The 23,434-nt window shown below is 44.7% G+C and overlaps 1 protein-coding gene across 2 annotated transcripts in view; it reads right to left on the bottom strand.

Annotated features, from left to right (window-relative positions):
- Nucleotides 1-23,434, bottom strand: part of LOC135056667 (alpha-2-macroglobulin-like) — a 502,865-nt gene that overhangs the window by 402,484 nt on the left and 76,947 nt on the right. Inside the window, exons 1-3 of one of the 2 annotated variants that reach the window (XM_063962111.1) lie at nt 22,070-23,332; nt 20,665-20,685; nt 20,010-20,166 (exon numbers count right to left, since the gene is read on the bottom strand). In XM_063962111.1, the coding sequence (XP_063818181.1) occupies nt 20,010-20,166; nt 20,665-20,685; nt 22,070-22,102 (211 nt within the window). In that variant the 5' untranslated portion in view covers nt 22,103-23,332. Of the gene's footprint in view, nt 1-20,009; nt 20,167-20,664; nt 20,686-22,069; nt 23,333-23,434 lie in introns of those variants that run through there. The other variant, XM_063962110.1, reaches the window with a different exon arrangement.

Genomic DNA, 23,434 nt, shown 5'->3' with positions numbered 1-23,434 from the left:
GAATGGACGAATTCCTTGACGTCTTTAGAAAGACTAGGCCACCACACTGAGCGAGAGAGTAACTCCAAGGTCTTAGTGATACCCGGATGCCCTGAGACTTTGTTGTCATGAAACTCAGTTAAAACAGTGGCTCTCAAAAATTCAGGGACATAAAGACGTCCAGCAGGAGTAAGTCTAGGAGCTTGGTGTTGAAGCTGGTTTAACTGGGTAAATAAATCCTGTGTGAGGCCTGCCCGGATGACCGAAGATGGAACTATAGGGGTAACAACAGGATTGCTATTGTGAACCGGAAGAAAGCTACGTGACAGGGCATCAGCTTTCGTATTCTTGGAACCAGGCCTGAAAGTGATGATAAACCTGAAACGAGTAAAAAATAATGCCCAACGTGCCTGCCGAGCATTAAGCCGTTTAGCTGATTCAATATATTGCAGGTTCTTATGGTCAGTTAAAACCGAAATAGTATGTCTAGCTCCCTCCAGCCAATGCCTCCATTCCTCGAAAGCCCATTTTACTGCCAGTAACTTCCGATTACCAACGTCATAGTTGGATTCAGCGGAGGAGAATTTCCTGGACATAAAGGCACAAGGATGTAACTCCAGAGACTCCGGATCTTCTTGAGAAAGGACAGCCCCCACTCCAACCTCTGAGGCATCAACCTCCACAATAAAGGGCAATTCCGGATTAGGATGTCTGAGGACAGGAGCCGAGACAAAGGCTTGTTTCAAGACCTGGAAAGACAACTCAGCTTCAAGCGACCAATTGGAATGATCCGCTCTTTTTTTAGTCAGAGCTACTATGGGAGCAACCAGGTCAGAAAAAGAATGAATGAACCGCCTATAATAATTTGCAAACCCTAAAAAGCGCTGAATTGCTTTTAAATTAGTGGGTTGCGCCCAATTAAGGATGGCCTGGAGCTTCTTCGGTTCCATGGAAAATCCCTGGGGAGAAATTATGTACCCTAAAAAAGATACTTCTGTGATGTGAAAATCACACTTCTCCAGCTTGGCATATAAATGATTCTCACGTAACTTTTGAAGAACCAGACGCACCTGGGTAACATGTTGTTTCATCGATTCAGAATAAATCAAGATGTCGTCTAAATAAACGACCACAAATTTCCTTAGGAAGTCACGGAGAACATCGTTAATGAGGTCTTGAAAAACTGCCGGAGCATTTGACAGGCCGAACGGCATCACCAGGTATTCATAGTGACCCGACTGAGTGCTGAAAGCCGTCTTCCACTCATCCCCAGATTTAATTCGGATGAGGTTTTAAGCTCCCCTAAGGTCAATTTTAGAAAAAATCACGGCGGAACGTAACTGATCAAAAAGCACAGAAATTAACGGCAAAGGATAGGTGTTTTTAACGGAGATCTTATTCAGAGCCCTAAAATCAATGCATGGTCTAAGCAAGCCATCTTTTTTCTCCACAAAGAAAAAAACAGCATTTAAAGGAGATTTCGATGGTCTAATAAATCCCTTCTTTAGGCTTTCCTGAATATAATTATTCATGGCCGTGGTTTCTGGCCCGGACAAGGCATATAATCTCCCCTTAGGCAAAGTGGCACCTGGAACTAGCTCAATTGCACAATCATAGGGCCGATGGGGAGGCAGAATGTCGCATTGCCTTTGGAGAAGACATCGGCAAACTCCTGGTATTCCACAGGAATGAGCTCTGGGACGACTGCTGCAACTCTGACTGGATACAAAATACATTCTTTAACACAAAAAGTACCCCATTGGGAAATCTCCCCGGACCGCCAATCAATGGTGGGATTATGAAAGGCAAGCCAAGGGTGACCCAAAACAACAGGAACTGCCGGGCAATGTGTAAGGTAGAACTCAATATCTTCAGAATGTAAGGCTCCTACTGTAAGTACTACTGGAGGTGTACGGTGAGTAATTACCCCATTGGAAAGCGGACCCCCATCTAAGCCGTGCATGGTGATACATCTATCTAACGGTAAATGTGGAATGCCTAAGGCCTTAGCCCAAGTTAAATCCATAAAGTTTCCTGCAGCTCCACTGTCGACAAAAGCCGACACCAAAGAACTGAGGCTGCCAAAGGAACCCTTAACAGGGACTAATAGAGAGTTGTTTGAGGAGATAAGCTGCAGACCTAAGTGAACCCCCTCACAATTCACCTGGTCAGAGCGTTTCCCGACTTGTTCGGGCAGTTACGAGCAAAATGTCCCTTATCCCCACAGTACAAACAAAGACCGGATTTTTGTCTTCTGGTTCTTTCCTCAGGAGACAGCCGGGAGAGACCTATCTGCATAGGCTCCTCGACGTCCTCTGGGAAGGTATAAACACAAGGACTAGACCTTACAGTTGTTTCTCTTTCAGCCCTCCGCTCTCGGAGACGACGATCAATCTTTATAGCAAGCTCCATGAGTTTATCGAGAGTCTCAGGAGCGGGGTACTGGAGGAGACTGTCTTTAATAATTCAGATAAACCGAGGCGAAACTGACTGCGCAGGGCCGGGTCATTCCAGCCACAGTCGTTCGACCAACGGCGAAACTCGGTACAATAAACCTCCGCTGGATTTCTACCTTGTTTGAGAGCGCGCAGATGACTCTCAGCGGACGCCTCTCTATCTGGGTCATCATACAAGAGCCCTAATGACTTAAAAAAGGCGTCTAGAGATAACAACGCAGGATCCTCAGCTTTTAAACCAAATGTCCAGGTCTGAGGATCCCCCTGGAGTAAAGAAATAATAATCCCAACCCGCTGAGATTCGGTACCAGAGGATGTAGGTCTTAAACGAAAATAAAGCTTACAGGCTTCTTTAAAATTAAAAAAATATTTTCTGTCACCGGAAAAACAGTCGGGAAAATGCATCTTTGGTTCAGGGACTACCTTCGGGGAGGCTCGCAAAAGATCTTCCTGCGATCTCACCCGAAGAGAAAGATCCTGAACCATCTGAGTAAGTTCTTGAATCTGGTTGACTAAGAGCTGACCGGGATTTGGCCCTAAACCTGTCGGATTCATGAGGCCGATAAACTCTCACAAAATCAGAATGAGAAAAAATTAAACCCCGTTTAATTTTAAGTTTTGGTATGGCCGGTAATAATGTTATGATTCCAGCACTCTGGTCTGGGGAGATCTTATAGCAAGGACCTGAGCACTGGAACGTAATGCTGGGAAAGGGAGCGGGAACGGGAATAGCCCTTGGCGCCCTAACTCCGTTGTCTCGCCCGTGCTGTCAGAAATCTCTTGCGAGACTATGGTTGCTTGAGCCCATGGCAGCCGCGTTTGAAGGGCGGATTACGTCTGCCCAACTCCGATGCCCCCTCAGGTCTTAATGGGAGACAAAGAGAAATCCGAGGCAGGGTGATAACAAGGGGCCCTCTAACTAAACAACAAAGCCAGGGGCTACAAACTAACCTAAAACTAGAATATGTGCGGAAAACCACCAGGGAAAAGGACAACCAAAATACCCACTTGTCCACTCTCCTACCCGGCACCGCCGAGTTCCGGAGAGGACTTGTGGAAGCGGAAACCTCTGCAAATGCTCCGAAACAGAATACAAAATGAAGCGGGCTAGGCCGCAGCACGCGGCAGAGCCGCAACTCACGAAAACCACACGAGATCCTCTGGCGACTATTGCGGGCAATTGAGGACCAGAAGACTCCTTGGGATGAGATGACAACTCCAAGATTCAGGAACTCTGAGGACAGGAATGACCGGACACAGCAGGACTGGACAGACGTTCAGCAAACCTAAGCAGCATGCAGGAAGCTATTACCGGCGTCTGTGTGAAGCACTGAGAAGGTATTTAACAGGGAGTCCTCCAATCAGATGTCCAGAGCTTGATTAGCATAAATGCCGTGCAGCTGCCTTGCTGCACGACCAGAAGACAAGTGTATGTGTGGTTAACTTGATTGACCCTGCAACGGGGAGAGCGGTCCGCCCGTGGCGTCCCTGTTGCTAGGGTCTAGGCGGCTCAGCGCGCCCGGCATCCCAGCGTTGCTAGGGAGCCGGCGGCTCAGCGCGCACGGCGTCCCAGCGTTGCTAGGGACCCGGCGGCTAGCACGCTCGGCGTCCCTAGTTGCTAGGCACCGGGCCGCGAGGACCACGGCGCCTAACATCATTGTCAAGTTCAGAAACTTTGGGTAATAGTGTAAGCAGTCCACTGACACCTAAATGATGTGGTTTGTTTGAATATTATTTCTGTGAGGATGTAAACACTAAAGGGGGGGTCTGAGGATGAGGACGACATCTTGCCACTGTAGAGCCAGTTTGTGCAAGGAGAGATTACTTGCTTTTTTTTTTTTGGTGGAGGCCCAAACAAATCAATCATTTCGGCCGCAGTTGTATGGCAGACCCTAGCCTAGAGCAGATATGAAACAAGCTTCAACATCACAAACAGAGGTATGGAAATTGCTATTTTGACGAAGTGTTTTTAAATAAAGTGGAGAGAGACCACATTTGTGGCCAAAGTCAGTCTGACTCAGAAGAGACTGAATCATAATCTAGTGCAACTGCCGGAGAGGTAAACGTGATATTTTCTGCTGGAGCATTAGAGAAAGGTTCTTCTCAATTATTTCATGTTAGGGATTCAGTCAAATGAATGGCTCCAATTAGTCAACCTTAGTTTTGATTTATTATTGATGTTCCACATTTTGGGATTATTTATTTATAAGATGTGCATTTGTTGTACAGGGATCTTCTTTTCTTAAAGGCTGCGTAGGGTTATCGCAAGACCTTGCGGTGTTAGAAGAACAGAGTTTCAGTGATCTTGCATTGCATCAGCTTTCCATTGCACTGCAGCACTAGTTGGGCCAGAAGCTCCTGTGAGGCACAAACAGTTATGGAATAAGGCCCAGTATGGAGTCTCATGGTGGCTTACAGCCAGGAAGATGTCTGGCTTGCAAGGCTGAGGCATGCTGTGGGCACATAGGTTAGCATTGCTTCCTCCCACAGTCCTACTTATAGTATGAAATGATTTTCGACTGTAGAGTGGTAAGCTCCACTAGGTCAGGGGCTCAATAACAAAAACATTCACTGCTCAGTCCTGCTTAGTACTGCATCGAACCCACCCAAACTCAACTTGCCACATCCAGGGCTCCTGTGGGGGCTCAGGAGGGGCTGCTAAAACATCTAAGGGGCTGCTTTATTTGAAAATTAAATATTAAAAAATAAACAAGTCACACAGGTATGCTCACATGGGTGTAACTGGGAGCTGTGAAAAACAAAAATAAGGCATCTGCCACAAAATATGTTAATACAAATGCAATATAAAAAAATGGAAAAAAAGAAACCCACGAGATCTGCACAAAACAAGTCTCCAGACTTCGTGGATGGGGAAATATCCAATCTTGATCCTATGGTATACACTAGTTTATTTGCATCCCATCATAAATCTGAGATTATCTTAATCCCTGAAAATGGAGAAGGGGGTACAAATATGGAGGCTATGGCCCCTAGTTTTTCAGTTTGTCCAGTAATGCGGTAATTAATTATATATTTTCTTGGTAGAAGTCCTTTCCGCTCCACACCAATATAGGAGTGGAGGTGAAAGCCTGTGTGTTGTTCCTGATTGCGTGTGCCTCTCTAATTTTTAATCACCTTCTTGACACTGGGGGGCCGATTCAGACCTGATCACTGCTGTGCGTTTCCGCACAGCGGTTGATCAGGTCTGAACTGCGCATGCATATGCACCGCAATGCGCAGGCGCGACGGGCCACAGCGACTGGGAGCGCAGGGCAGCGACGGGATGGTGCGAAAAAAGCAATTGCACGGGCGATCGCAAGGTGACTGACAGGAAGAGGCCATTTGTGGGTGGTAACTGACTGTTTTAGAGGGGTGTCCGGAAAAAAAAAGGAAGGACCAGGCATTTGGAGGGAGTGTTTCTGACATCAGCACCTAGCTATAATTCGGAGAACTTGCCGAGCTTTTTCCAGGGGGACCACCTGTCACTGAAATGATGGGTTTATTAAACTGTGTATATCCTGTTTAAACAACAGAAGGGTGATTGAGAGGGCCCAAGGACAATTCCATCTTGCACCTCTTTGTTTTGTTTTTTCTTTGCATTATGTGCTCTTTGGGGTCTAGATTTTAAAACTGCCATCCTGTCTGCCACAGCAGTGCCACGTGTTTGTGCCGCCCACTTGTGTCACTTAGCTTTGTCATTCTGCAATCTCGGTGCAACCTATTGGCATAAAAACAATAGTGTGAGGTGTTCAGAATACACTGGAAATAAGTGGAAATGAATGTTATTGAGGTTCATAATAGCGTAGGATCAAAATTACCCCCAAATACTGTGATTTTTAGCTGTTTTTATGTTTTTTTCAAAAATCATCCAGATCCAAAACCAAAACCCGAAAGGGTGGTTTTGGCAAAACCAATCCAGATCCAAAACACGAGCGGGGATCCAGATCCAAAACCAAAACACAAAACCCAAAAAGTGTCCACCGCACATAAGTTGACACAGGAATGGTCCACACATGAAAAGGTTGTCATGTTTTTGTGCCAAATTTGAACTACCAGCACACTACAATTAGTGTACCGCATCCCCTGGCATGGCTCACTTATTTATTTATTATTTATTTATTACCAGTTACAGTATTTATATAGCGCACACATATTACTCAGCACTTTTCGGGGCATATTTGGCCTTTCACATCAGTCCTTGCCCCAGTGGAGCTTACATTCTATATTCCCTATCACATGTACACACATTCACACTTAGGGTTAATATTTGTTGGGAGCCAGTCAACCTACCAGTATATTTTTGGATTATGGGAGGAAACCAGAGTACCCAGAAGCACGGGGAGAATATTCAAACTCTACACAGTTACGGCAATGGTGGGATTTGAACCCATGATCTCAGTGTTTTGAGGCAGCAATGCTAACCATTACACCATCCGTGCTGCCTCACTTAGCTCACCATGCTTCTAACAAGGTGCCTTGCTCCACTGCCACTGCCCTCGGCACAGTTTACCGTTCCCAATTGTAGTCCACATGGGTAGTGAAGTATGAAAAAGTAAAAAAAAAAAAAAACTTATGTCAACCATGTCGAGCATTTTAACCTGTCAACTTTTTCACCATGTCATCCGTATGCGTGTCGACCATTTGTTGTCGACCTATTTCCACACTGACTGTAAATACAATGACATTATTTAGTGGCAGTTGCAGAGGTGGGGCTGCAGCGCAGTCCAAAATTCAAATAGGGGAGCCACACCAACTGCCAGTGAGTACAGGCCAGCGATGTTAGGCAGTGTTGGGGTGGCTCCCCTATATGAATTTTGGACTGAGCTGCAGCCCCACCTCTGGATCCGCCAATGATTATGATCATGTACCATGGTGAAACCCATTCTGCCTTTCAGCGGTTCCAGGTGAAAACTGGAGGAGGTGGTGTTTGACACTGTTAGAATGACACAGTATCCAGGTAGGCCACTTTGTGCAACAGGCATGGGCAATTGAAAGTTGTACCCATTTCGATCACAACTGCACTTCCATCTGCAGAGGTGTAATAGTAATGTTCAGAGAGGGTGTGTCAATGGAACTATGTCCCAGCATAAATATGTTTCCAGACATAAGGTTTGCACCTAGTGTAGAGCAGGTTGCAGTACACACTTATAATTGTGATGTCACAGCATGCAGGAACCCAGTGCTTTTTTACTGGGACTGTTGGCGCTGGTTCCCTAGGGCTCCATTGTGGATGCTGTGGTGAGTTGTCTCCTACCCTAGCCAGCTGTCCATTTCCCTACCTGTCGTGGTGACTGCCGGCAGCTTTCATCTCTCCCCCGACTGCTGGCACTGGCACCTCTTCATCTCCTGGCTGCTCTGGCTCGGCTACAGGTAGTGGCGGCACGCATAGGGACACATGCTCTGCTATGTTCTAATTTAAAGAGAACTATTAATTTGAACCATTCCTTATATAAGGAAATCTCTGAGCACTATCCAGTGCCAGAGTATAAGGCTCTTATTCTGTACTCTAGCATACATTCTGTTAAAGCTCCCACTGTGAATCATGTGTTTCGATCCAGTCCCTCTGATGATTCTCCTTGCCAGCTCCCTTAGGGGAACATTTACTAAGCAGTGATAAGAGCGGAGAAGTGAGCCAGTGGAGAATTTTCCCATGGCAACCAATCAGCACTGAAGTAACAGCTATAATTTGCATACTATAAAATGATACAGAGCTGCTGATTGGTTGATGGGGCAATTTCTCCACTGGCTCACTTCTCCGCTCTTATCACTGCTTAGTAAATGTCATCCTTAGTGCTGCTCTAGTAACTTCCTGGTTTCAACTTTGACTATTCTTCTGACCTGATTCTACCTGTCCCCTGCGACCATATTGCCTACCTGGTTGTGACCCATTTTAATCAACTACGCTCCAGTACACCTCATGTCAACGAGTCTCACTACCTGCCTTCAGTTACTCCATGGTTCACCAGTCCTGTATATACGAACCCAGTCAGAGGGCCATGACCTGCGCATCGGTCACAGCAAAGCCCAAACCCCCATGAGTGGGTCCCAGGTGAAAACCACAGATATGCTCGACTCCATGTCTTTGCTCCGGTTATTAGCAAATCCTACAAGTACAGTCAGTATCCACACCATCTCTACGAGAGTTGTGACAGGTGACTAACAGCAAGCCAAGCATACACATAGCAGACACTGCCATAGATACGGTACGGCTCCTAGCCAATCAATGCTTCCACATTCAGTTCAAAGACGCTATCCTCGGAGTGCCCTGTCATTTCAAGTGGCCACTGCACAATGCGAGTGGACTATATGTGTAACGAAGTGGAACTAGCACCTACAAGAATTTGGTTAGTACAGCATGGGTGTGTTTTTGAGTGTTTTTTTTTCTAATTTTTCATAAAGGATTAACACATTTGTTGTGTTAAGGCCGGTACTCACCGGCAGATGTGGGAGAGATGTGTGCTGAGCGAACCGCTGTCAGGATGTGCGCATTGCAACTAGTGAGGGCATCTCGGCTTCTCATCAGCACCCCTCGCCGCTAACTGCTCTGGCGCACGGTCCACGGGGGAGGGGGGGGGACCTCAGGGATATCTTACACAGCTGCCGCCGGCCACCTCAAGCAGTTACTTTTCATTGTGGTCCTGGAGCATCACTCGAGTATAAGCCGAGGGTGGGCTTTTTCAGCACAAAAAATGTGCTGAAAAACTTGGCTTATACTCGAGTATACGGTAATTATTTTTTTTAACTATAAAACTAAAGTACAGTAGGTATACACGTGTCCACTTGAGTTGACAACATGCATCTGCAACATTCAATATTGGGGGTCATTCCGAGTTGATCGCTCGCTAGCTGTTTTTAGCAGCCGTGCAAACGCTAAGCTGCCGCCCTCTGGGAGTGTATTTTAGCTTAGCAGAAGTGCGAACGAAAGGATCGCAGAGCGACTACAAAATAAAATTGTGCAGGTTTAGAGTAGCTCCAGACCTACTCCTAGCTTGCGATCACTTCAGATTGTTCAGATCCAGATTTGACGTCACAAACACGCCCTGCGTTCTCCCTGCCACGCCTACATTTTTCCTGACAAGCCTGCATTTTTTCGAACACTCCCTGAAAACGGTCAGTTGACACCCACAAATGCCCTCTTCCTGTCAATCACTCTGCGGGCAGAAGTGCGACTGAAAAGCTTCGCTAGACCTTGTGTAAAAATACATCAGCCGTTGTGAAAGTTCGTTGTGCGTGCGCATTGCGCTGCATATGCATGCGTAGAAGTGCCATTTTTTTTGCATCATCGCTGCACAGCGAACATTTTCAGCTAGCAATCAACTCGGAATGACCCCCATTGCCCTATTATCATGGAACAGTATTTTAACCGTGAAAGTTTTTTTTTTTTTACAAAAAACTACAGCAACAAATATGTCTAAATATGTCTGGTATGGTTCCAATTTGTTCTCATTATGTTGCTTACTGTATTTTTTTCTCCAGAGACAAAAAAAATCCTCTAAGTTGAAAACAATATATTTTTTATGCCTATTTATGGATATATTCATCCAGAAACAAAAATGTCCTCAGTATTTATAATACAAATATTTTTGTTCCACTCTGAGTTTGCTACCTGAGTCTTTACAAACTGAATTTGACTGATTTTAACACTTGCCATGAAAGTTGGAATAGAACCCTGGACACAAAGGGGGGAATTAAAATCCTCACACGCCCCCCCCCCCCCCCCATCTCCCTTCTAAAGTGACGGGCAATAGAGGGGTGATATTCAAATGGCCCCCGTTATGGTGCTGATCGCGCCCAGTACAGACGTGTTTAGGCGCGCAAAGCACCTAAACCCAACTAAACTAATGAAAAGACCCATATGGGCGCCCAAACGGGTCTCTTTTCGTGCATTTCAGCTCTCTACCTCCGGGGGTAGCGAGCTCAAATGAACTTGTCATGCCCATCGGCAGTAACATTAGAATACTGCCGGCGGGCACGATCATGGCTTGGAGGGGGAAGGAAACATTTGAATTCAGCCCAAAAGCTCAAAACACTGCATGCAGCTGTAGTTAATTTTACATCTGCAAGTTGTATTGTGGCACCTGTCAGCATGTTGAGCATCTGTAAGCTTTGGCCAGGGATTTCCCAAACGGTTTTCAGGGGGTGCCTTTGATATGGCCCTGTGCTACAATGGAGGTGGCATCGCAGTTGACCTTCCTCTTCAATGTTACTCAATAGAGCCAGCATTAATAAATGCTCGAGCAATGGCTGCTTTGAAATCCAAATGCTTCTTGTCACTGAATCCAGACATTAGATACAGCAGCCATGCATTTACACAAGTCACATCAAGAAAGTGAAAAAACACCTGAATGTACCATTTCCTGTTTTTGCAACTGTGTGGGTACATCGCCACACACTGATTCATGAGATCCACTCCCCACCACGTGCGTGTTATACTGCTCTGTATCTAGCCCAGTTGTTAGATACTCCTGATATCTGAAGACAATAAGAACTATACTAATAAAGCGTCCACCACTACTGCTGCTAATGATAATGATTTGAAAGCATTTATCACTTAAATAAGTTAAAATAACAAATAATAATAAATATAATGTCAGCTGTCAAGACTGGTATATATGGCTATTATACGAGGGAAATATTTAGTATAGATATATATGCTAGGATAAGCTATGCGTGCAGTATAGATCTATGTATAGCACGACGTCCACTGAAATGGACATGTGAGTATTTGATTAAAACATCTGCCATTCTATGGCCTAAACAATACTTTCCTTATTTTTGTACCTGCTTTACTATCTTTGAGTAAAAATATCTTACAGAAATCCATGAAGGGCTTGGTGCTCGTGAACTTAGCTCAGCCATTTCATTTTGACCTTATTGTTTTTGGCATACCTTCTAATTTTGGTAGAGGTCGTTGTAAGAGGACACAAAGCACTAGTGATGCCAATAGTTTCCTAAGGATATAATAACTTAAAAACAGCTGTCCACTTTAGTGGCCTCTATGAATGAAAGCATTATTGCAGCAGTTCCCAAACTCAGCCCTCAAGGCACCCCAACAGTCCAGGTTTTAAGATTATCCATGGTTGAGTACAGATGGTTAAATCAAACTTACTGATGTATTCATTAAGTCACCTGTTCTCAAGCATGGATATCCTTAAAACTTGGATTGTTAGGGTACCTTGAGGGTTAAGTTTTAGAAACTCTGCTTTAATGAAAAAGTATGTTTTGAGTGCACCTTTGAAGCTGGAGTGCATTTCAGAGGAGTTCCTAAGGAGGGGGTGGAGGGGTATTTCATTTTAAAGATGCCATAAAAGTCATTTATTATGGTCTCTGGCGGTGCCCATTTTACAGGCTTCTCAACCCAGCTCCCTTAACCCCCGCAGTACAACTGTGTACACACACAAGCTAGTGGCAGTCTGTTATCCTCCAGTCCCCCTACCTGGGTTATTGCTACACTGGCCCTCTGACTCTGTACCAAAATACATGCTACTGGCTCCCACTGGATTCTCAGTGCAGTCTGAGACCTCCATTTATTCCTCCTCTGCTGTATCACATTCTCCTGCCCTGGAGCTCCATCTCCTGGCCATTTCGCCCTGTTACGGCCAGACCATGCTTCAGTTCCCTTTGATACTGCTACTTAGAGGAATGCTCAGTTAAATCTCCCTGGGTGCTGCCCTGGGGGCTTCACAATTGTCATTTCTACTCGCAATATAATGGAACTCTGACTCAGTCCGCTTTTGCTCAGCTTCATTTTGTAGTTGTTCTTTACTTCCGGGACTATGCCTAGGTCCAGAAAGTCTATACCCCCTGCAGATCTTACTACTTTTATTTCTAAAATGAAGCCTAGTTCTTCTAAACCAGCTCCTAATTCCCAATCCGCCCCTATCTCCGAGTCTGAGGAAGAATCACCTGTGCTAAACTCCTCCATGAAAGACTGAATTTCCTCCATTCTAAATGAGATGAAGTCGCTGAAACAGGCTTTCCACTCAGAGATCCACAAAGCTATCTCTGGTCTCAAGGACGAGATCTCCGATCTAGGTGCACGCACTAATGATGTCAAACAGAAACTCGATGAAGTGGCCACTTTTCAGCAAGAGATGGAACGCTCTGTCTATGTTATGCAGGAAGACATCTATATCCTCCAGGACCAGCAAGAGGATACAGATAATTGCGCGAGACATAATAATTTACGTATCAAAAATATCCCTGAGTCGGTGGAACCTGCCCAATTGGAAGACTTCCTAGTCCGCTTTTTCCAGCATCTTCTACCGGACACTCCGACTGATCAGTTCCTACTAGATAGAGCCCATCGCTCACTGAGACAGAAACCTCCACCGACGTCTCCTCCGAGAGATGTGGTTTTATGGGGCTGCTATTTCAAGACCAAAGACAAAGTTCTGGCTGCTGCCTGCAACAAAGACTATTGCCTATTTGAAACGTATAAGTTACTGGTGTTTCAGGACCTATCTCCTATCACCCTCAAGAGACGTTTCGACCTGAAGGAATATACCCAAATCCTCAGGGAGAACCAAATACGTTATAGGTGGGGTTATCCCTTTGCCCTGATAGTACAACTTGATGGGAGGAGGCTGCTGGTGAGATCCAAGGAAGAGGCCCACCAGCTTCTTTTGAAACTCAACTTATCTCCCCCGAAGCCAGACGCATCTTCCCCCCCGCAAGCTGCATCGGGACTCCAATGGCCCCAGGCTCTCCCCTACCGCAGAGAGCGCCTAGACGCCTTTGGTCGACAGTCCCGGCTAAAACCTCGTCCAGACGTAACCCTCCATGAACTTCTCCTCCCGGATGGTTTGCTGGGTTATTGTACTTTGCTATTCAATATGTTTATTTATGTCTTAGAGGTTTCATATTCACCTTTGCTGAGCTTATTTGGTTAAGCCTACGCTTATAGTGCTAACGTAGTTCCGAGTTGGTGTTTTCTTTTTTTTTTTTTTTTGTCAAAAGTTAACATGATCCCCCAGGGTCTCCCGGTTCATTCTCCTTTTGGTCCATTGGTGTTCGACGCCACGCCCTCCGTTAAGCCATTATGGCCAGTTATGAGCATGAGGGAGATTTTTTCTCATTCAACGCCCCATATGAGTGCTCAAACGTGTGGACCCGTACTGTGAGTACAGTGGGTCTTTGACCTGGTTTTCTGATTCTTTTTTTTTTACATTGTTATTTCTTTTCCTTTTCTCCTCTCCCTTTCTTTCTCCCACTACCTATTTCTCTTCTACTCCTTGCTACTTCTTTCTCCTTTTGTTTTCGAGGGGGCCCACCATGTGATGTTAGAGGTAATTTAGATATGCTCTTGTATATACTATTATGTCGGTTAACATAATAACCTACAGTGTGAAGGGATTAAACAGCCCCCAAATGAGGACTAAATTATTCCTTTTCCTGAAATAAGCTAGGGGAGATCTGGTGTTCCTAGAGGAGACACACTTTAGAGGCACCTCACATCCTGAATTACGTTCTAGATGTTATCCAGTGGTTATTCATGCATGTGACCATAATCATAAAAAGCGTGGTGTTGCTATAATGATCCCAGCCCATCTACACCTGGAGCCAGATAAATTTATTAGAGACAAAAGGGGTAGTTCCTTATCATCGTGGGCAAACTTAATACTGTTCCCATTACTTTGATCAACGTCTACGCCCCTAATGTTAATCAGGCCTCCTTTTTCACCTCTTTGGATTCTAAGATTGCGCAGTGTAGGAAGGGTGATATTTTGATGGCAGGGAATTTTAATACCATTCTTCACCACAGGTTAGATCGTTCCCATTCCCTACCTCCTTCTCAGTCTCACACTAACAACCGTAATTCTAGAGCTCTGTTGTCATTACTAAAAAACCACCTGTTGTTTGACTCCTGGAGAATCCTCGATCCCTTAGCTAAAGATTATACATTCTTCTCCCCGGTACATAATCTTTACACGAGAATTGATACGATTATGATTGGGAGGGATTTAGCCTCTAAAATTCAAAAGATTCTTATACACCCAATAACATGGTCTGACCATGCCCCTGTGTCTTTAATTCTTTCCGGTATATCCCACGCTCTTCTCCAACGTGATGATGTCTTACCTCAAATTCCGATTATTTTAGCTTGAATCAGACTCCTGGTATGTCTGATATGACCTTGTGGGAGGCACACAAAGCGGTCCTCAGGGGTTATTTTATTCAGATCGCTGCTAGGCTCACTAAACAGCGCTCCCATAAGATCTTAGAACCGACCAACTACATCATCTAAAATAAATTTATAGGTCGTCCCTGAGCCCAACTGACCTGGATCAGTTGCTGAAAGTTAGAGGAGAACTCAATATGTTACTGTCTCACAAGACAGAACAATGGGGGTCATTCTGAGTTGATCGCTAGCTGCCGTTCGCAGCGCAGCGATCAGGCTAAAAAGCAGCACTTCTGCGCATGCGTATGGGGCGCAATGCACACGTGCGACGTACTTTCACAAAAGCCGATGTAGTTTCACATAAGGTCTAGCGATGCTTTTCAGTCGCACTGCTGGCCGCAGAGTGATTGACAGGAAAGGGGCGTTTCTGGGAGGTAACTGACCATTTTCAGGGAGTGTGCTGAAAAACGCAGGCGTATCAAATACAAACGCAGGCGTGCCTGGGAGAACGCAGGTGTGGCTGGCCGAACGCAGGGCGTGTTTGTGACGTCAAAACAGGAACTAAATAGTCTGAAGTGATCGCAAGCTAGGAGTAGGTCAGGAGCTACTCAGAAACTGCTCGAAAATATTTTGCTGCCGTTCTGCGATCCTTTCGTTCGCACTTCTGCTAAGCTAAGATACAATCCCAGAGGGCGGCGGCTTAGCGTTTGCACGGCTGCTAGAAGCAGCTAGCGAGCGAACAACTCGGAATGAGGGCCTATGTCTCAGACGCCTTAATCAATTATATTATGAAAAAGGGGTTAAGGCGGATAAAATCCTCACCAGAAAACTGAGAGCTCAGATCTCCTCCAAAAATATCTAATCGATTCAGACCAAACAAGCGCTATTGACTTATGATCCTGATCACATTCTTAGAGAATTTGAGGAATATTATGAATCATTATATAATGCTGATGTTCACATCCTCTCCGAAATTCTGTGATGGGATTGAGTCCTTTTTGTACAAATACAATCTACTGAAATTAAGTCAGTCAGTGGTATATCAGTTGGGCTCAGAGTTAACTACCGAGGAATTAGAGAATGACCTTAAGATTCAGAAATCGGGCAAGGCCCCTGGGCCAGACGGTATGTCCATTATGTATTTTAAGAAATTCAAGGGTATCCTACTACCTCACCTTTGTCAGGCTCCAGAGCCTTACCTCCGGTGGGTGCTCCCGCGAGTTACCGTCCCACTGGTTGGCGCGGCTGCGGCGGCAGGTCCTCCTGGACAGATGTGCGGCTGCCAAGGTCTGGGGGCCGAGGGTCTGGAGAGCCGGGCACTGCGTCGGGGATCCCTGCGGTAAGGTCCTCTGTGGTGACACAGTATAATGTGTCAGAGACAGAAGCTGGCTAAAGCTGTGTGTTAACAGCTTAGTATGTCTCCTGTGCTGGGGGCAGCCATGTTGGAGACCAGAGTATTACCAATGAAGTTCCCAATCTGTGTCCAGCCAATCCTGCGTATTCTCCCCTTACAAAAGGGGGCTGGCTCAGAAGGAGAGTGCCAGTGCTTCAAGTTACCTCCTTGTGAAAGGTTCTCCAGCTCTGTGCTCCCAGGTTACTTCTGGTTCCCTGGTCCTGGTTGCTCTCATCCATCGGTTACCTAAATGCTGCTGCAGTCCTGCTGTCTAAGTCCATTGCCACTCGTGGATGCACTCATGGGGTCCCAGGACGTAGAGGAGCTCCAGGTGCTAACGGCGGTTCCTGCAGATGTCTTTATTTCTTCAAAGTTCAAGTTCTTCAGCCTCGTCTTTCAATCACAAACCACAGTCTTCATTTCTTCAAAGTCCAAGTTTTTCAGCCTCGTCTTTCAATCACAAACCACAGTCTTCATTTCTTCAAAGTCCAAGTTCTTCAGCTTCATCTTTCAATCACAAACCAGTCTTCATTTCTTCAAGTCCAAGTTTTTCAGCCTCATCTTTCAATCACAAACCACAGTCTTCATTTCTTCAAGTCCAAGTTTTTCAGCCTCGTCTTTCAATCACAAACCACATCTTCATTTCTTCAAAGTCCAAGTTTTTCAGCTTCATCTTTCAATCACAAACCACAGTCTTCATTTCTTCAAGTCCAAGTTTTTCAGCCTCGTCTTTCACTCACAAACCACATCTTCATTTCTTCAAAGTCCAAGTTTTTCAGCCTCGTCTTTCAATCACAAACCACAATCTTCATTTCTTCAAAGTCCAAGTTCTTCATCTTCATCTTTCAATCACAAACCACAGTCTTCATTTCTTCAAAGTCCAAGTTCTTTGGCCTCATCTTTCAATCACAAACCACGTCTTCATTTCTTCAAAGTCCAAGTACTTCAGCCTCGTCATTTAATCATAAAACACAGTCTTCAGTTCTTTTTTACCGGAGGTCCTCAGCTTCACTCTTCAAGTCATTTAACCATAGACTCTAATTCTTCCAGTTTCTTCTATTTCTCCAATATTCGTATACAACCTGATTATTCATTAAAACTACAGTTATCTTCCTACGAAGTCCTCCTTTTCTTTACGCCCTCCGGCCAACGTTAACACTTAGTTTGGCTTCCACCCCATGAGGAGGAATTACATTCAGCCACCTTGTTTACTCTCCTTACAGGTAGCTGTCCCTTCAGCCAAAACTCGGTTATCAGAACCCCAACTTACGCCGAGCCTGACAACCTTTGCAGACTCTTTAATGGGTTTCTTAGGGGCGAACCTTTGTCTCCCCACACGCTAGAGGCTCGAATTGTCCTGATCCATAAAGTTGGGAAAGATCCCAACTCGTGTTCCAGGTATCGCCCGATTTCCTTACTAAACAATATTATTAAACTTTTCGGCAAAATTTTAGATCTAAGGTTGAATTTGTTTCTTCCACAATTGATACATGCTGGTGGGCTTCATCCCAGTCCGACAAGCTACAGACTCGGAGAACTATTAATCTGGTTCATACGATTAATATATCTAAATTACCTTCTATCCTTCTCTCGCTCGATGCAGAGAAGGCTTTTGATAAAATTGTATGGCCTTTCATGTTTGCTGCTCTGCGTAAGTTCGGCCTGGGAGGAAGCCTACTTCAGGGCATCCAGGCTCTCTACTCTAACCCGCCAGCGAGAGTTTGGGTAAATGGTAAAGACTCTCGCCTATTCCAGATTAATAATGGCACGCGACAGGGGTGCCCTCTGTCTCCATTAATATTTGCTATGACAATCGAGCCTCTGGCGTGTATGGTAAGGGTTAACTCTGATATAAAAGGTATAGTAGTTGGAGACGTGGAGTTTAAATTATCTTTGTTTGCGGATGATGTTTTGCGAACTCTCTCCTCCCCTCACACATCTATTCCTAACCTGTTTCAAACTCTATCATCATATTCTTTTTATTCGGGTTACTGTATTAACTATGCTAAATCAGAGGCTCTACCCCTACATCTTAGTGAAGATACCAGATCTCCCCTAGCTGCTAACTTTAATTTCTCCTGGCGCTCTAAGAAAATAAAATACTTGGGCGTCTTTATTATGAACTCTTATGTGTCCCTGTACTCTGAGAATTTTCCGACTCTTTTTAATTGTATTGAGTCTGACCTGCGAGCATGGGACAAGCAAATAATAGCTTGGTTTGGATGCATAGTCTCAGTAAAAATGAATGTCTTGCCTAGGCTTTTATATTTGATTCAAACAATTCCGGTACGCATTCCCACGGATGCTTTGTGCCGAATGCAGAAACTTTTATTGAAATTCATATGGTCTATTAAACCCCCCAGGATTAAGACTTCAACTTTAATAAGAAGCCCAGTCGCTGGGGGTAGAGGTCTGCCGGATATACAAAAATATTATCATGCAACTCACTTAAGCCAGGCACTCAATTGGTTTTCTCAATCCCCTCATCTGCCCTGGATACAAATCGAGCTTTTGTTGGCCAAAACCTCCACTTTGGCATCCCTTCTGACACCACTTACACCTAATCAGGTGGTGCGGGCCTGCGCTCCTACTACAAAGTTCACCTGTTCCCGGTGGTTTTTCTGCATTCAGCACTATAAGCTTTCCACATTCCTGTCTCCCATCACCTCTATCTGGGATAACCCAGATTTTCCTCCTGGCTCCTCCTTGCACCCACACTCGTGGTTTCATCTGAATCCATGGCCTAGACTGGTCTTCGACTTTATTGAGGACACCTCCTAGCATTCTTTAGATGTTTTAAATGACAAATATGGAATCCCCACGTCCAGTGCTTTACGAGTATTTACAACTTCGCTCCTTTTTAAACTCCCTACCAAAATCTAAAGTTATTCGCCAACTTACCCATTTTGAAGGACTCTGTATTTACTCCCCTATGCGACAAGATATTATCTCCATACTTTACGGTCTAATACACTCTCTAAAGTCGGCTGACATCCTCCCACATGAAAGTAAATGGGAACAAGACTTGGGCCCTCCACCTGGGGAAGACTCATGGGAAATCATATGACAAAATGTTGCTCAGTCTTCTATTTCTTCTCTAATTAAAGAGAATCCCTATAAAGTCTATACTAGGTGGTATCTACTACCAGCAAAACTGAATAGGATTTTCCCTGGGTCTTCCCCATTATGTTGGAGAGAGTGTGGTCAAATTGGAGATTTTAAACACATTTGGTGGTCCGGCCCCAAAATGTGTCCTTTCTAGGACCAAATTGAAACCCTTATTGGGTCCATCCTTTCCTCCCAGGTGCCCTTGGGTTCCTGGACAGTTTTGCTGGGCCTCCCTTTGTCTGATTTAAGTAGTATTGCTAATAAGATTGCTCTCCAAATTCTCCACGCTGCCAGATGTGTGATAGCTAAATGTTGGAAAAAGTCAGTTTCTCCACATATAAGCATGGTACTGATTAAAATATGGTAAATCTCTATGATGGAGAAAATGACTGCTTCCTTGCGTGATAGGTCAGACAAATATGTACGAATTTGGGAACCATGGTTCTCTTACTCTAAAACCTCTATCTCACGGGTATGATATATCACTTTGGAATTGTACTACTCATGCTTATATATGGTTATATTGCTATTTTTTATGTTTATATATGATGAATGTTTCTCTCATCCTCACGCTATGAGTTTCTATCTGAAACTCTTCATGGTGGTTTCCATCCCCCCTCTTCTCTCTTTCTTCTTCTTTCTCTTCCTCGTCTTCTTCCTTGTCTCTTTCCTATTTTCATTTTTATATGGGTTTATGTGTCGGTATACCGTACCGTCCTTTTTAAACTCGGTTTATAGAAAATTAATGTCGGAATATGTGCAGTTGATGTACCTCTTATCTGGTATCCTGTGTGATACCCTGTGCGTTATTTTGAAATGTTCTGCAATGTCATTTCTTTTTTGTCTGTATTGGTTTATGCGACATTTTTCCAATAAAAATATTTCTCTATAAAAAAGTAATTTATTAATATGATATACTAATAATACAGATTTATTTTTTCTTGTAACTCACCGTATTCAGAGACAGTAATTTGTTTTTCACATTCATCAGGTATGTAAATTTTATATTTTCCAAAAGATAGCTCATTTGCCAAAGAGAAGCTAAAATCAGCAATCCCATAGTTTGAAGTTACATTCAGCCATTGTCCAATGCGGTAACCATTTGGGTCCTGTGGGCAAGCACAGTAACAATGGAATTGCTTAATCCCCTGTGAAATTTAACTTATTATTTCTTTCTAAACTACAGCTGGTAAAACAGAAATATTGGGCGTTTAATGAAGAAGCACTCAACGGATCCTCAATTTGTATTGTAAAGACAATAACTCATCTTAAATCAAATTATTTTATATGTTTCTCAGACACAAGCAATTGTTTAAAATATCATCATCAGATGTACAATACTGAGTAATTTTGTGTAGTAAGATTTTCTGCAACAAGTAAAATATTGTAGTATGTACGATAAACACAGAATTTAAAATGTGAGAATATTTAGGGTTTTTCTTTTTCCAAATAAAAGGGGTATAATTGAAACTGAGTGAATTTAGTAAATACCATCCAAAATATTTTAATAAGTAGAATAATAAAAAATCAAATAATAAAAGCAAAGTAACTAATTGAAAATACAGTATAGTACAATAAGTTGCAGAATGCATTAATGTTTTACCAACCATCAGCTCGATTACAGCAATCTGAAAGCAAAATAAAAAGAGATTGAAGTGAAAAACAGTATACAGTAGTACATTTTTGTTTATCCCATACAAATCTCAACTACAGTAGCTCTGTACATCATATTTATTCTATCTTAACCGGAAATTTTGAGATGTACATATTCACCAAAAGGTGACTGATATAGCCGTCAGACACAAAGTGCAGTTTTGATACATTAAAACTATTTTTTATTGTCCCTGCTGGTTCTGATAATTGTATGATTTTACTTGTTGACTTGGCACTGGAGTCAGGACCGTCTTTTTGTATGGGCCCAATGGGCAGCTGTCTAAGGGCCCCAGAAGTATAAGGGCCTTAGGCTGATAGCTGAGGGTCCCTTTTTTCCAGGGGTACCAGATTTGTGAAAACTGGCCCTGGGAAACTGGAGATATCCGACTTCTAAGCAGTGGTCCCCAGCCAAGCCTGTTAATTACTCTTCCCAGACAGATATCTTGGGTTATGTATGACAGAGTTTTTCTGAGTGTATAATCCAAAAGCTGGGACTCTCCCCTTTCTGTGGTCACTGGCAGCTTGTCTCTACTATGCCCAAAACCAAAGATATATCAGCCTTCCAGCAGATGGTCCCTGCTCCAGCTCCACACGCCTGGTATGCAGTTTTCTATTTTCATCGGATTGCTCTGACTCCTGAACTCTGATCCCCTAGTCCCAAGTCCCCATTGAAAGCAAGGAAATCTTTTTCCAGGTACTAGAGATACAGTATCTGCAGTCAAGTAAGCTGCCCTCCCACTGGAAAATGATGAATGTTAAGACCACTCCACAGTATCCACACCTCCCCTGCATATTAAACACCCCCTACCCCTGGAAGTCATGTACCGGGGCCTCTTCATTCAGCCCAATGCGCCTTCTACAGTTTAGTGTTCTCCCTCCCGTCCCATCTCCCACCTTCTATCTGTGCAGTAATTAGCAGAAATTACTGCTCCAGGTCCTAAAATCTGAGCGGAAGATAGAACACCCCCTACCACCCGCGTGACATAAAGCTGCTGCTGATAGTTCCCCTACCGCTGGAGGATGGGTAGGGGCCCAGTGCATTGATTTGCCCAGGGGCCTACACTGCTGTTAAAATGGTCCTGACTGGAGGTTATTTATTGATTTGTGCTGCTTCCATCACTGAATATAGATATCATTAACAACACCCCTGCTTCACCCAGTCACATCCAACCCCACACTCACTACTACTAGAACCCCAGTAGCACCCAGACATATCCCCCCATATTTACTGCCAACACCCCATAAGCACCCAGACAGACAGGCTCTTCTCACCCTGCATTGACTGCAAACAGTAGAGCACAACTCAGACACACACTCCTCCCCCAATTAACTAGCAACACCATAATATACAAACACTACCTGTTGCTGATCATGGTCTTCCATTTTTGCCATTTGCTGTTCGCTCAGCAACAGCAGAGGCAGCAGGTCCCATGTGTGTGAGCAGGTAGAGCCAGCAAAAAAAGAGAGAGGCCATTCACTCCAACCTGTTTCGCAGTGCCGTAACTAGACATTTTAGCGCTGTGTGCAAGAAACAGCATCTGCCCCCCCATATACAAAACAGGGCCAATGTACATTGTAGGCTTGCACAAAAAAAATATGGGGGCATGGCTTCATGGGGAGGGGGCGTGGCCACAGAAATCCCTTTTACAGATTACATCAGGCAGAGCTCCCTTTTTACACATTACGGCAGGTAGAGCCCCCTTTTTTACACATTAGGCAGGCAGAGCCCCCTTTACACATTAGAGCAGCAAAGTCCCCCTTTTACATATTAGGCAGCAGAGTCCCCCTATTTTTTACACATTAGGCAGACAGAGACCCTATTTTTACACATTATGGCAGGCAGTCCCCCTTTTGTTACACATTATGGCAGGCAGTCCCCTTTTTTCAAACATTATGGCAGGCAGTCTCCATTTTTTAAACATTATGGCAGGTAGTCCCCCTTTTTTTACACATTATATGAGAGAGTGTGTTATACTCACCTGTGACGAGCAAGCAGGCCTGTCCTCTCCTCTTCCCGCCCTATGCTGCACTCTTCGCAGGGCATTGTGGGTGGGCAGGGGCAGGCTGGGAGAGACGTCATTACTCCAAGCACATGGGGAGGGGGAGCTGCAGTGCTAACCGGCTACCTATGTGAGAGTAGCCAGGCAATGCTGCCGGGCGGTGACGGCGGGGGAACGTGGGCTGGACCCAACAGTGTGATGGCGGTGGAGCTGTCAGGCGGGTGTTGCCGGTGGTCCTGTGCCTCCAGAGCATCTGTGCTGTGTGCCAGGCACCACTGGCACACACCACGTTGCAGCCCTGCTATTTCCTATTTATTTTAACTACATTGGTGTGTTTTCTTGCAGGAGATCCATCTCCAGGCTGGTACCGGACTCCAGGGTGGTGGTCCTGTGAGAGGGAGGAACACAGCACATGCCCTGTGGGTTACTTGCTTATTCCTACTCTGGGGCGCATAAAGCATGGGCCAGGGAATGGAAGTGCATCGGTGAGTGAAATCATTGATGTTCCTCCATTGCACAGCTTTCTACCATCTATGGTCACATACAGTTTCACTATCGATGGCAAACACGATGGTGAGAGCACCAATAGCCATCCCTAGTATGGGCTGCTGGGAAAGGAAGTGCCTGCCTGTCAGCTGAGGTTGACACCACATCACTGCTGAGGTAACACTAGGATTCAGACTGAGCTAGTCACAGTGCAGTTACACAGGTACCTGCAGCTGAC

The sequence above is a fragment of the Pseudophryne corroboree genome, chromosome 3, assembly GCF_028390025.1.
Source record: "Pseudophryne corroboree isolate aPseCor3 chromosome 3, aPseCor3.hap2, whole genome shotgun sequence".
Classification (NCBI taxonomy): domain Eukaryota; kingdom Metazoa; phylum Chordata; class Amphibia; order Anura; family Myobatrachidae; genus Pseudophryne; species Pseudophryne corroboree.
Note: the sequence above shows the minus strand (reverse complement) of the source record. Positions and strands in the feature narration are given on the sequence as shown.